Genomic DNA, 13814 nt, shown 5'->3' on the forward strand with positions numbered 1-13814 from the left:
TTTACATACCCTGGCAGAATTTATAATTTCTTAGCCATTTTTCAGAGAATATGAATAACACAAACTTTTTTCACTCATGGTTTGTGTTTGGCTGAAGCCATGTATTATCAACTGTGTTTACACTTTTTAAATCAAAATGGCAAGAGAAACTACCCAAAAGACCCTGGTCAAAAGTTTACATAAGCTGGCAATTTTGGCCTGATAACATGCACACAAGTTGACACAAATGGGTTTAAATTAGGGATGCACCGTAATTTTGGCCGCCGAAACATATCGGCCGAAAATGGCCTTTTTGGCAAAATGCCGAAAAGGAAATCACGCCGATAACGGCACCAAAAATGGGGGTGGGGCCTGGGCGGGGCCCCATCCCTGGTGCCGCCCATTAAGGGGGGTGGGGGGGTTGGTGTCCTGGCGCGGTGTGCCGTAGTCCTCTTCTCCTCCCCTCCCTCCTCGCCGTAATCTGCGTGTGTCAGGGAGCTTAACTACACAGACCGCAGTAACAATGTCCCGCCTCCTGTGACAGACAGCACACGTGACATGATTACAAGAGGCGGGACATAATTACTGCAACCCGGGCAATTCAAATGCAGCTCCGTGATGCACGGAGATCGCCGCTCTGAAAGTCATGGGGAAAGCAAAAGAATTGTCAAAGGATCTGCAGGAAAGGGTAGTTGAACTGTATAAAACAGGAAAGGGATATAAAAAGATATCCAAGGAATTGAGAATGCCAACCAGAAGTGTTCAAGCTCCAATCAAGAAGTGGAAAATGGGGGTTCTGTTGAAACCAAACCACGGTCAGATAGACCAACTAAGAATTTCAGCCACAACTGATAGGAAGATTGTTTGGGATGCAAAGAAAAACCCACAAATAACTTCAAGTGAAATACAGGACTCTCTGAAAACATGTGGTGTGGCTGTTTCAAGTTGCACAATAAGGAGGAACTTGAAGAAAGATAGGGTGCATGGTCAAGTTGCCAGAAGAAAGCCATTACTACGCAAATGCCACAAAGTATCCCGCTTACAATATGCCAAACAGCACAGAGACAAGCCTCAAACCTTCTGGCACAAAGTCATTTGGAGTGATAAGTCCAAAATGTAGCTTTTTGGCCACAACCATAAACACTACATTTGGAGAGGAGTCAATAAGGCCTATGATGAAAGGTATGGGAGGTGGATCACCGATGTTTTAGGGATGTGTGAGCTACAAAATGCACAGAAAATTTGGTCAAAATTGTTGGCAAGATGAATGCAGTATGTTATCAAAAAATACTGGATGAACATTTGCATTCGTTAGCCAGGAAGCTGTGCATGGGACATTCTAACATGACGATGATCCAAAAAACGAGGCCAAGTCACTGGCTACAGCAGAATAAATTGAAGGTTCTGGAGTGGCCATCTCAGTCTCCTGACCTCAATATCATTGAGCCACTCTGGGGAGATCTCAAAAAAGTGCAGTTCATGCAAGACAGCCCAAGAATTTACAGGAACTGGAGGCTTCTTGCCAAGAGGAATGGGTAGCTTTTCCATCTGAGAAAATAAAGAGCCTCATCCACAAATACCACATAAGACTTCAAGCTGTCATTGATGTTAAAGAGGGCAATATATACGGTATTAAGAACTGAGGTGTGTAAACTTTTGATCAGTGTCATTTGGGTAGTTTATGTTGCCATTATGATTTAAAAAGAGTAAAACAAAGTTGATTGATAATAAATGGCTTCAGCCAAACACTAACCATGAGTGAAAGAAAAGTTTTTGTGTTACCATTCATATTCTCTGAAAAATTGCCAAGAAATAAATTCCGCCAGGGTATGTAAAAACATATAATATAAATAACACAAAAACATCACTTCTCCCCCCTGAAAATCAGGGGGAAATCGTGTGTGCATGTTATACGCCGATTCCTGCCGTCTGAGGGAATAGGAGTGCCGAGCGCCACCGGATTATACACGGCTGCCATCTCATGTGTACCCGGTGCTCAGCCACGCACAGTGGCTCGACATTGGACCACTGTTCTGTCTATCACAGGAGACGGGCCAGGAGGCGGGACTGATCGCCGGGTACACAGGAGATCACGGCACTGTGTAATCCGGCACTGGCGAGGTTGGAGATGGGCATAATGAGGCTGCAGATGGGCAATGCCGAGGCTGCATTGATGGAGTGTGACCCTTACTTTGTTCCAAAGTCCTTTATTTAACCACTTAACAACCGGCCCATAGCCGAATGACGGCTGCAGGGCGGTTGCTTAACTCTGGGAGGTGCGTACTATGACGTCCTCCCAGAATTCCCCTCTTGCGCGCCCCCTTGGGTGCGCACCCGAACACATCCGTGACCGCCGGGTCCGCATCACGGATCCCGGTAAATAGCCGCTGATCGCGGCTGTTTACCATGTGATCGCTCCGTCAAATGACGGAGCGATCACATGTAAACAAACCGGCGTCATCTCATGACGCCGGTTGCTCTCCTCCCCTCTGTGTACCGGTCGGTACACTGAGCGGAGAGGGGGATGGATGGATGGCAGCAGCGCTGTGGGCTGGATGTGTAGTGCCCACAGCGCTGCTCAGTGACATCCAGCCATCCATCCATCCATCCATCCATGCTCAGCCATCCCTAATGCTCTGCAATGCCCTACAACACTGTGCAATACCCCCACAACACTGTGCAATACTCTGCAAAGCCCCACAATACTGTGAAATACCCCGCCATGCTCGGCCATACCCCGCCATGCTCGGCCTCTGTATGTGGCCAGGCTGTGGAAGTCTCACACATGTGGTATCGCCGTACTCAGGAGGAGTAGGAGAATCTATTTTGGGGTGTCATTTTTGGTATGTACATGCTATGTGTTAGAAATATTGTATAAATGGACAACTTTGTGTTAAAAAAAAAAAAATGCGTTTTAACCACTTCCCGCCCGCAGGCTGTCATACGACATCCTTGACTTTGTGCGGGGATATCTGAATGATGGGTGCAGCTACAGGAATCATTCAGATATCAACTTTTTTAGCCGGTGATTCCCTACACCATAAGAATGATCATAGTGGCGGTTCCACTGCTTGATCGTTCTTACGGGAGGCGAGAGGGGATGCCCCCTCCCGCCGCCCTCCAGTGCTTCTACCGACTCACCGCTACGATCGAAGCCAGGATCTTTTTTTTTTTCCTCCAGGCTTCCCAGTCTAGAGGTGAGATGTGGGGTCATATTGACCCCATATCTTACTGTGAAGAGGATCTGTCATGCCATATTCCTATTACAAGGGATGTTTACATTCCTTGTAATAGGAATAAAAGTGGTCAAAATTTTTTTTTTTTAAAAAAGCGTCAAACTAAAATAAAGTAAAATGAACAAAAAAAAAAAAAAAAAATTTTAAAGCGCCCCTGTCCATACATAAGTCCCGCCCACATATGAAATGTGTTATGAAGTGTTCAAACCACACATGTGAGGTATCGCTGCAATCGGTAGAGCGAGAGCAATAATTTTGGCCCTAGACCTCCTCTGTCACTCAAAACATGTAACCAGTAAAAAATTTTAAAGCGTCGCCTATGGGGATTTTTGAGTAGCGAAGTTTGGCGCCATTCCACAAGCGCGTGCTATTTTGAAAGGTGACATCTTGGGTATCTATTTACTCGGTGTAACTTCATCTTTCACATTATGCAAAAACATTGGGCTAACTTTACTGTTTTGGTTTTTTTAAAGCACAAAACTGTTTTTTTTCCAAAAAAAAAAAAAACGCGTTAAAAAATTGCTGCGCAAATACCCTGCGAGATAAAAAGTTGTAATGACCACCATTGTATTCTCTAGGGTCTTTGCTAAAAAAACATATATAATGTTTTGGGGTTCTATGTAATTTTCTAGCCAATAAATGATTTTTACATGTAGGAGAGAAATGTCAGAATTGGCCTGGGTGCTCCAGAACGCCTGAAGGTGCTCCGTGCATGTTGGGCCTCTGTATGTGGCCACGCTGTGTAAAAGTCTCACACATGTGGTATCGCTGTACTCGGGAGTAATAGCAGAATGTGTTTTGGGATGTAATTTGTGGTATGCATATGCGGTGTGTGAGAAATAACCTGCTAATATGACAATTTTGTGAAAAAAAAAAAAAAAAAAAAAACGAACTTGATTTTGCAAAGAATTGTGGGGAAAAAATGACAACTTCAAAAAACTCACCATGCATCTTTCTAAATACCTTGGAATGTCTTCTTTCCAAAAAGGGGTCATTTGGGGGGTATTTGTACTTTTCTGGCATGTTAGGGTCTCAAGAAATTAGATAGGCCGTCAGTGCTTCAGGTGTGATCAATTTTCAGAGATTGGTACCATAGCTTGTGGACTCTAACTTTCACAAAGACCAAATAATATCCACCGATTTGGGTTATTTTTACCAAAGATATGTAGCGGTATAAATTTTGGCCAAAATATATGAAGAAAAATTACTAAATTTGCAAAAATTTATAACATAAATGAAGAAAAATGCATTTTTCTTTTTTTTACAAATTTTTCGGTCTTTTTTCTTTTATAGCGCAACAAATAAAGAACCCAGCTGTGATTAAATACCACCAAAAAAAGCTCTGTGTGAAAAAAGGACAAAAATTTCATATAGATACAGTGTTGCATGACTGAGTAATTGTCATTCAAAATGTGAGAGCACCAAAAGCTCTGGTTAGGAAGGGGGTTTAGGTGCCCAGTTGTCAAGTGGTTAAAATGTACGTTTTACCCCCACCCATGTAAATTCATGCATCTGGCATCCTGCAAGGGGCCGGACACAGAATCGGGGGGGGGGGGGGGCGCGCTTTAAGAGTTTCCTTCACTGGAACTAAGGGGCCAAGCCCACCAAGCCCAACCTCTGAAAAACAACCTCACACCGTAATCCCCCCTCCACCAAAAGATTTGGACAAAATTGTGCATCCTCAGGAAGCCACATTGCGCAATGATAGTTTTTTGCGATTTCCTGATATTACATCGGGGGAACAAGTTGAGAGTGGTAGAAAACGTCCTTGTTGCATCTGGAGCCATTAGAGGAGATTAACCACATGCTGACCAGCCGCCGCAGTTTTACTGCGGCAGAATGGCACGGCTGGGCGAAATGACGTTATGTAACGTCGCTTCGCCCTGTGGCCACTAGAGGGCGCGTGCGCCCCCGCTCGCTCACCGAGCCGATGAGAGTGCCCGTCGGTCTGGATCAACACCGGGCTCCCACATTCGCTCGGGGCACACGGAGAACCCAGAACTGTGAGTATAATCAGCGATCTGTTTCCATGCACAGTGACCATCCCCCTTCACTTACAAAACAAACTAGGACACACATTAACCCCTTCACTGCTCCCTAGTATTAACCCCTTCACTGCCAGTGACATTTTTTACAGTAATCAATACATTTTTAATCGCACTGATCGCTGCATTAATGCCAATGGTCCCAAAAAATGCGTCAAAATTGTCCAACGTGTCCGCCATAATGCCACAGTCACGGAAAAAAAAAAATTATTATTAATAAAAATGCCATAAAACTATCCCCTATTTTGTAGATGCTATAACTTTTGCGCAAACCAATCAATATATGCTTATTGCGATTTTTTTACCAAAAATATGTAGACTATACCAAGACTATGTATCGGTCTAAAGTGAGGAAAAAAAACATTTTTTTATATATTTTTGGGGGATATTTACTATAGCAAAAAGTAAAAAATAAATGCGTTTTTTTCAAAATTGTCGCTCTTTTTTGTTTATCGTGCAAAAAATAAAAACCGCAGAGGTGATCAAAATACCACCAAAAGAAAGCTCTATTTGTGGGGAAAAAAAGGACGTCAATTTTGTTTGGGAGCCACGTGCCACGACCACGCAATTGTCAGTTAAAGCCACACAGTTCCGAATCGCAAATGGTGCTCTGGCCTTTGGCCAGCCAAATGGTCCGATTCTGAAGAGGCGAGTGTGTTATCTATGTGGTGGAGGGAAGAACACATTGATATTGTGGATTTATGGCATGAAGAGCACTATTGAAGGATATCACAAAGATTTATGGACACTTTATTATAAGGGTTTTTGAACGGATTCATATTGTTTTTCACACTTAAGGGATCTTAGCATATTATGTATGATTACAGTATTATGCCGATTTAGTACAACAGTAGCATGACTTCTATCAACATATTTTTGCATAAAGACTTAAATTTTAAGGGTGGAATTTACACTATTTTGCATACTCTGAATGATACACAAGACAGTCTGGTTGGAAGAGGGAGGTGTCTTGTAGTACACGCATGTGGTTTATGAGAATTACGGTTTGTGCATACGTATCTTGTACAGTTTAAGGGTATACACTTCCCAAAGGAGGGAGATGTATTATAGTACACTTTTTTTCATATTTTGGGGAGGCATTGTTACATTCTTTGATAATACATCACAAGGCCATGTTGTTTTATTGAATTGTATATTTATTTGAAATTGGAAACGGGGGTGGTGTACAAGGTTGTTTTCACATTTCCTCTTCATAGCAAAAGGTTTTTTTTTACATTTTTTTTTTTAATTGATAGCTTTTATTGCAGTTACAAGGAATGTAAACATCCCTTGTAATAGCAAAAGGCAGTCATCCCGGTACAGCCACTTGGGCCTCATTTACACCATGATGCAGAGACATCAGTTTTTCAAGGGCTCAAAAAATAATTAAATAAAAAACATTGTTCTCTATGTGCCATATTCACATCACAATGTGCTGTGGTGTGAACAGGGCACATAGAGAACCACTGTTTTCTTTGAGCCCTTGCAGAACACGTGCACAAAAACTGATCTCTCTGCACCATGGTGTGAATGCGGCCTAAAACCAAACTACGTACAGGTACGTGACTTGGCGTTAAGTGGCAGCAGAAGTAAACCCATTGATTTAACAGTTTGAAAAAAAAAAAAAAACAGTTAAAGCGTTTAAAAAAAAAAGTATATAGATTCTGGTCCCTTAAAGCAGATTACACAGCATAGTGCTTGTGCTATGTAACCTGCCCCCCTCTAAACTGTTAAAAAAAAAAAAAAAAACCCTTAATATGCCACTTCCTGTATGGCCTCTCTAAACAGACCACGATAACCAGGGCTGCTCCACCCTGATTCACCGTGGTCAAAGTGCCTCCCTCTGTGATAGGCTGCCTGCTCTCCCCCCTCACCCCCTCCTTCCTCCCTGTCAGCACCCTCTCTGTCTGTCTCCGGCCCCACCCCTTCCGCTGCTATTATTGTAAAAAACTTAAATTTGTCACTGCCAGCCTCTCTATTAGAGGCTGGCATAGCACACTGTATGTGGTTTTTAAAAAGGAGCAGTGTAAATACTGAATTTCAGCTAGCTTCAGGCTGGTCACGTGACTCGCAGCCGCTTTCCAGATCCGATGTATGGCTTCTGCAGAGGAGACGAGTGGCCACATGATCTCCCTGGCTGATGTCAGAGGGAGATCACGGCCCCTCCCGCAGAAGACATTAATCGGAGCTGGAAAGCAGCCGCAAGCGAAGTGACCGGCCTGAAGGTAGCTCACAGTGTGCTATGCCAGTCTCTAATAGAGGGGCTGGCATAGACTTATATTATTGCATTAAACACTAACATTCCCAGCAGGCCTGGAATGCTAACTGTCAACACATAGGCCTCATGCATACAGGGCGTTTTTACAGCTGCTTTTAGCAGCGTCAGGACTTTTTTACAGCTTAAAAATGCCTCCATGTTATTCTATGTGTCCATGCACACACAGGCTTTTTAGGAGCTGTAAGTGGCATAGGCATTTTCAAGCTATAAAAAAAATAAATAAAAAAACCCAGGGCCAGCACGTTCTGAGGACCGGCATTAGAAATGTGAAAATGTCTGATGCTGGTAAAAGCTGCTAAATGCGGCTTAAGGCTGGATACAGCCACATTAAGCCTGATCAAGCGTCATGATGATTCGACTTGCAGTGTAGCTTGTGCGCTGTGGATTTTGAAGAGGAACCCTCGCCAAAAATAAAAAAAAAAAAACCCTCACACTGGCATGGGGTTCTCCCCCCAAGAGAATACCAGACCCTTCAGTCTGTTATGTGTTTCAAGGGGAACCCCCACACAAAAAAAAATTGGCATGGGGTTCCCCCAAAATCCATACCAGACCCTTATCCGACACCGCAGGAAAGGGGGCAAGCTCCCCCTTGACCATACCAGGCCACAAGCCCTCAACATGAGGGTGTGGGCGCTTTGGGGCAGGGGGACCCCCCCATCCCAAAACACCTTGTTCCCATGTTGATGGGGGACAAGGCCTCTTCCCGACAACCCTGGCTGGTGGTTGTCAGGGTCCTTATTGGAATCTGAAAGCCCCCTTTTGCAAGGGGGGCCCCCAGATTACGGCACCCCAGCCTATGTGAATGAGTATGGGGTACATTATAGCCCTACCCATTCACCCCAAAAAAGTGTCAAAATTAAAAAACCAGCACACAGGTTTTTGATAAAGTAATTTACAACTCCGTCGTCTTCTCCTTTTGATTTTTTCTCCCTCCACGGAGTTCTTCTACCGCCACCAGTTCTCATCTCTCCACTGTCTTCTTCCTCTGCCGGGTCTTCTCTCTCTGCTGTCTTCTCCCGATGCGCTCTACCGCTGTAAAGCTGGGTCCGCCGTGTGCCATTACTTCTAGAGCCATGGGGCGGGGCCACCCGATGACATCATCCAGAGGCCCGTCCCCTGTTAAGTCACCACCCGGGGAATGATGAAGCAGTGACGTCACAAGGGGGCAGGGCCTCTAAATGAAGTTTCCGGGTAGCCCCGTCCCATGGCAATATAAGTAATGTCACTTAGCGGAGAACATCGGACCAATAGAGGGAGAAGACAGAGAGAGAACGGGCAGTGGGGGCAGAAATCAAAAAAAAAAAAAAAAGGGAGAAGAGACGCCAGAGCTGCTTTAGTAAATTACTTTATAAAAAACCTGTGTATCGATTTTATTTTTGACACCACCGGCCAAGGAGGCCCGTCTCCCCATCAACATCAGGAGGACAAGGTGCTTTGGGGTGGGGGGCACAGGGCCCCCCTGCCCCAAAGCACCCACACCCCCATGTTGAGGGAATGTGGTCCAGGAGGGGAGGAGCCGCTCGCTCACACCCCCACCCCCTTACCAGACCCTTATCCGAGCATGCAGCCTGGCAGGTCACCAATTTTTTTTCCCCCCTATTCTGACAAGGGTTCCTCTTCAAGATCCTCAGCGCTCAAGATCATGATCCGACTTCTGGTTTGACTTCTATTCAGGGCTGAAACAACTAATCAATTAATCGACAACTAATCGATTATGAAATTAACTGATTACTATTGTCATAATCGATTAATCGGCCAGTAACATAATGGGTTAAAAAAAAGCTCAAATTAGCCCTATATAGTACAAAAAGAGCAAATAATATCTACTGTAAATATTACTTTCACTGTTGCACAGTAAAAAAACAATTTTTTTTTTTTTTTTTTTTTTTAACTCCATTATGTTACTAAATGTCTTAGGCCTGGTTCCTACCTATGTGTTTTTTGGTGTTTTTTTGCAGAAATGCACTACAGTTCATTTAACGTTCACATCTATGCTTTTTTCAGCTGCTGTGTATGTGGAAAGGGTCAAGGACCTTTTTCAATGCAAAACGGTGCTTTTTTGGTTCAATATACTTCAATGGAGAAGCTGCAGAAAAGCATGTAATATTACAGTTCTGTTTAAAAATCTGCAAAACAGTCTAGAATTTTTTTTTTTTTTTTCTTTAAATACAAAAAATTTGATCTGAGTCCATATTCAACCTCTAATAGTATATAGAGTATATCTCTTCTGTCTGTTATCCTCAGAGAGGATTAAAGATTTTACTCCCTAACCATATAGTTGGTTATTTATATTTACCCCTGCGTATAAAGATATTTAGGAATAAATTGCCTTTTTTTAAACTTTATATATTAACTAAATTATACACCACACTTTTTTTTAAGGTTATTAACCGATTAATCGAAACAATAATCTGCCAACTAATCGATTATGAAAATAATCGTTAGTTGCAGCCCTACTTCAAATAAATGTGCTCTCATAGGGAACCACTGATTTTGAATAGAGGCAGAAAAACGCTCCTAAAAGCTAGTGCGGCTAAACGTGCATTAATGCAAAAATTAATTAATGCAATGCAAAAAGCTACTAAAAGCACATTTTTACTGCCACTTTTTCCTGGTGTTGGTAGTGGCTTTGCAGCTCGTTTTTTCTAACGCCCTGTGTGCATGAGGCCCATATGCTTGTGCATTCAACCAAACTGTAAAACCAAATACTTGGTGTTATAACTGATCACATGATGACAGTTACAGATCAGAGGCCAAGATGGCATCTTCCTTGGCTGAAAAAGGATAGGAGGGTCTCCTCCTGCTGTTTGTAATAATAGCTGAGTGGCTGCTGATACATAATGCTGTTACAATAAAGCTGACCATCCCCTATAATGAGCAGTACCAGTGTGATGCAGGCATCACCCTGGTAAAACCCCTTGAAGCAATATCAGTAATAAATCAGGTATGTTTGTGACCGATACTGCCAAAAAAGTGAATATCGGTCTATCCTTACTTTTGACAAGTTTTCCTGACACCAAGAGAAAAAAAAAAAGTGACAGAGAAGGGACCTTCAGCTGATTGACAGCCTCAGCTCTGTTCCTGATTGAAGGGGGTGTGCCCCTTCCCTCTAATCAGTGCTCAAAGCTCTCCACACTGAGCTCTGCAGAGTGTAACTTCAGCTCTCCGTCCCTTTTTTTTTTTTTTTTTTTTTTTTTTTTTTTTGGACCTCTCAGACAAGCTTTATAAATGCAGCGCTTTTGAACAGATGTAGAGCAAAGAAGACTGCAGATAGACAGGTACAACTTACGTAGCAGGATTTGTTTAATTTCTGTGTATTACCTGAGGAAAGTCCCTTCACTGGGTAAATGTAAGGGTTTACAACCAGTTTAACAACTGCTGGAATTGTACAGGAACTTGGTCCGCATTCCTGTTTGATTCAATACCGTGAGACGTTTCAGCCCATTTATTGGAATGGGCTGAAATCACACTAGATCGTACCAATAGTGCACACGCTACTTTGAAATACACACTGCAGCCAGATCCCTTGGTATAGTACTACCATATGACCCACTGCATTTGCGATCTGTGCTTGGGGTGTTATGAATACATTGACATCTGCAGCAGATCACACACCCTGTGTGGTGAGAAGGTGGTGAATGGAACGTGGGTTTCCCGTATCACGTTCTGGTGTGAAATGAGCCCTAAAGCTACATGAACAGATACATTTTAAAAACAAGTTGCGCCCCCATCCCATTTCAAACGATGGAAGCATTTTAGCTCACAGCTGAAAAACCTTCTGCTGGGTCACACAGACATGATCTCAGCCTATTACACGAAGATATTACGGAGTAGTAATATATAGTTTTCATCGACTAGCACAGCTCGTGCTGACAACTATACAAGGATCTCCCTTTCCTTGAAGCCACGCCATAACAAACACGGCACCGGCTACAACATACACAAAGCTCTGCCAAAGAGACTGGACTGTGGTGATCCTCTCCAGGCCATAGTGCTCGGTCAGGACAACACAGCCCCTCCTTCACTTACCCGCAGATCCTGTCAGCTGTATAAGGGCAGAAAGCAGCAGCAGGCAAAGCCAGGGCAGTTCGGAGAGGGTAGCCACAGACATGGCCTATCAATCTATGCCCATCACATCACTAGCAGTGGCTCACTTGGCTTCCTCTTCGTCGCTGTCTTTAGAGCTCGATCTCCCTACCGTTAATTCTCGCGACTATTCCGCAATGAAAAAAGAAACCCCTCCCAACTTCCAAGGTTTCCTATTGGGCGGCTAGGTCTAGGCCAACTCTCCGTCCGGCCTCGGCTCCCAAAACACTGTTGCTACACACAAAGCTGATTCTTTCGTCTGACTCCTCCCCCCTCAGTGTACACACGGCTACCTTCATGGCTCCTCCCCCCAGACGAAGGCGTCACTGTTGTGAGCGTGTGCATGGCGCAATATCGGGTGTGTGGATGGTTGTCTGAGGAAAACAAAGAGCTTCCTCTAAAGTTACATGGTTATAGTCCCCGGGTTGTGAAATATTTGGCTGCAAAATCCACTGTCGTCTGGATGATAATAATTTAAAAACTGTATCAGGCGAGCCATGAAAAAAATGAGTCATGTTAATGGGATCGTAGACAGTATTTAAATAAAACATATAATACCCTTTAATAATATACTTATGAAAAACACTAGACATACTTTTAATGGATTGAAATTGGCCGCGGCCCTTTATTATTGGCAATAAATTATTTGATCTTTAAAACAATATCATAACAAACATTACATTCATGTCATTTTTACCAAATATTTTCACACCAAACCAAAATGTATTATATAATGTATACACATCTTAAAAACCATATATGATAACTCAGCCATTACAGCTCGAGTTATAACCATTTTAACCAAAAACAACTGTCCCCCTCTCATGTAGCAGAAAGGGACGGATGCCACATAACAAGGACCGCGACAAGGGAGGGAGGGTGGGGAGCTTCTTCTTCTCCCGCTGAGCGCCGACTGAAACTGTTGCGCAGATTATTTTAAATTTAAATGACTACTATTAGCTCGTGCCCTGGCAGTTGTAACCATGTGACCTCATGAACCAATTATATTGCAACAATTTCAAAACTGCTTGTTGCTATGGGCTTTTAACTATATTTTCTAACTGTCATGCTGCCATTGGTGTGCGAGGCAAATGAATTGCTCGCACACTTCTTATGGGATCGTAGACAGTATTTAAATAAAACATATAATATCCTTTAACTAGAAAAGCTACAATTTCTGGGGAAATTGTGAAAAGTGTTCTTGCCTCTACAACTGGAGTGGGCGGAGTAACTGGGTGGAGTGGCTTGAGTAACTGTTGTGTGGTTGGAGTGGCTGGAGTAACTGTGAAAAGTGTTAAAAAGCTTAATATTTTAAAAAGTATAAATAGTAGTAAAAAAGTTGAAGTCTCATCATTAGCTGAAAGAGCTGAACATTTTTTTTCAAAAATTATGATTTTTTTTTCAAAAATGATGAATTTTTTGAAAAAATGATGAATTTTTTTTCAAAAATTTTTTTTTTTTTTTCAAAAATGATTTTTTTTTCAAAAATATTTTTTTTTTTTCAAAAATGATTTTTTTTTTAATTATTTTTTTTTCAAAATGAATTTGTTTTTTTTTTTCAAAAATGATTTTTTTTTTTTCAAAAATATTTTTTTTTTACATGGGGCGGTCATAATGTTTTGGCTGATCATGGGGTGGTCATAATGTTTTGGCTGATCATGGGGTTGTCAGCTTTTGTCACCTCCCACTCTAGTTTTGAACATTTCGCCATTCATTCCTATGGGACCAATTTCGCCGCAAAAACGACAATATTTCGTGGACCATTCAGCGAAACGTTCCACAAAGTAATAGCACACCAATCGGGAACAATCCGCACGTTTCGGTATATTACTTGTCTCTGTAGTGTAAAAACTGTGGGAGGAGTCTACAAGCATTATCAAGTCTAGCAGATGAAGTCACATGCATTTGGGGTGTCTCAGCATCTTGTGTTTACAACCACTGTTTCCTAGCAACGCTCATGCCCTGTTTATGCTTCACAAATACTGTTCAATACACAATAGACAGGACCATGATAGATGTAGTAACTATGCAGTAATTCAAATGGCCGTATTTTAAAAACTATAAATCCTACAGTGAAGATCTTTATATTGTGAGAATCACAAGACCCAGACCTAGATTTTGATATATAGTATGTCTCTGAAATATTAAAATTGAAGGCACGGTCGCAGTTTAGAAATTGCCCTTCAAATT

The 13814-nt window shown here is 42.5% G+C and overlaps 1 protein-coding gene across 7 annotated transcripts in view; it reads right to left on the bottom strand.

Annotated features, from left to right (window-relative positions):
- Positions 1-11913, bottom strand: part of TGFBR1 (transforming growth factor beta receptor 1) — a 468434-nt gene extending 456521 nt beyond the window's left edge. For 4 of the 7 annotated variants that reach the window (XM_073630713.1, XM_073630717.1, XM_073630716.1 and 1 more), the window contains exon 1: positions 11568-11912. In XM_073630713.1, coding sequence (XP_073486814.1) covers positions 11568-11649 — 82 coding nt within the window. In that variant the 5' untranslated portion in view covers positions 11650-11912. Of the gene's footprint in view, positions 1-11567 lie in introns of all 7 variants that reach the window. The other 3 variants (XM_073630719.1, XM_073630714.1, XM_073630718.1) reach the window with 3 other exon arrangements.
- Positions 11914-13814: the final 1901 nt, after the last annotated feature.

This window comes from Aquarana catesbeiana, linkage group LG05 (genome assembly GCF_042186555.1).
Source record: "Aquarana catesbeiana isolate 2022-GZ linkage group LG05, ASM4218655v1, whole genome shotgun sequence".
Lineage (NCBI taxonomy): Eukaryota > Metazoa > Chordata > Amphibia > Anura > Ranidae > Aquarana > Aquarana catesbeiana.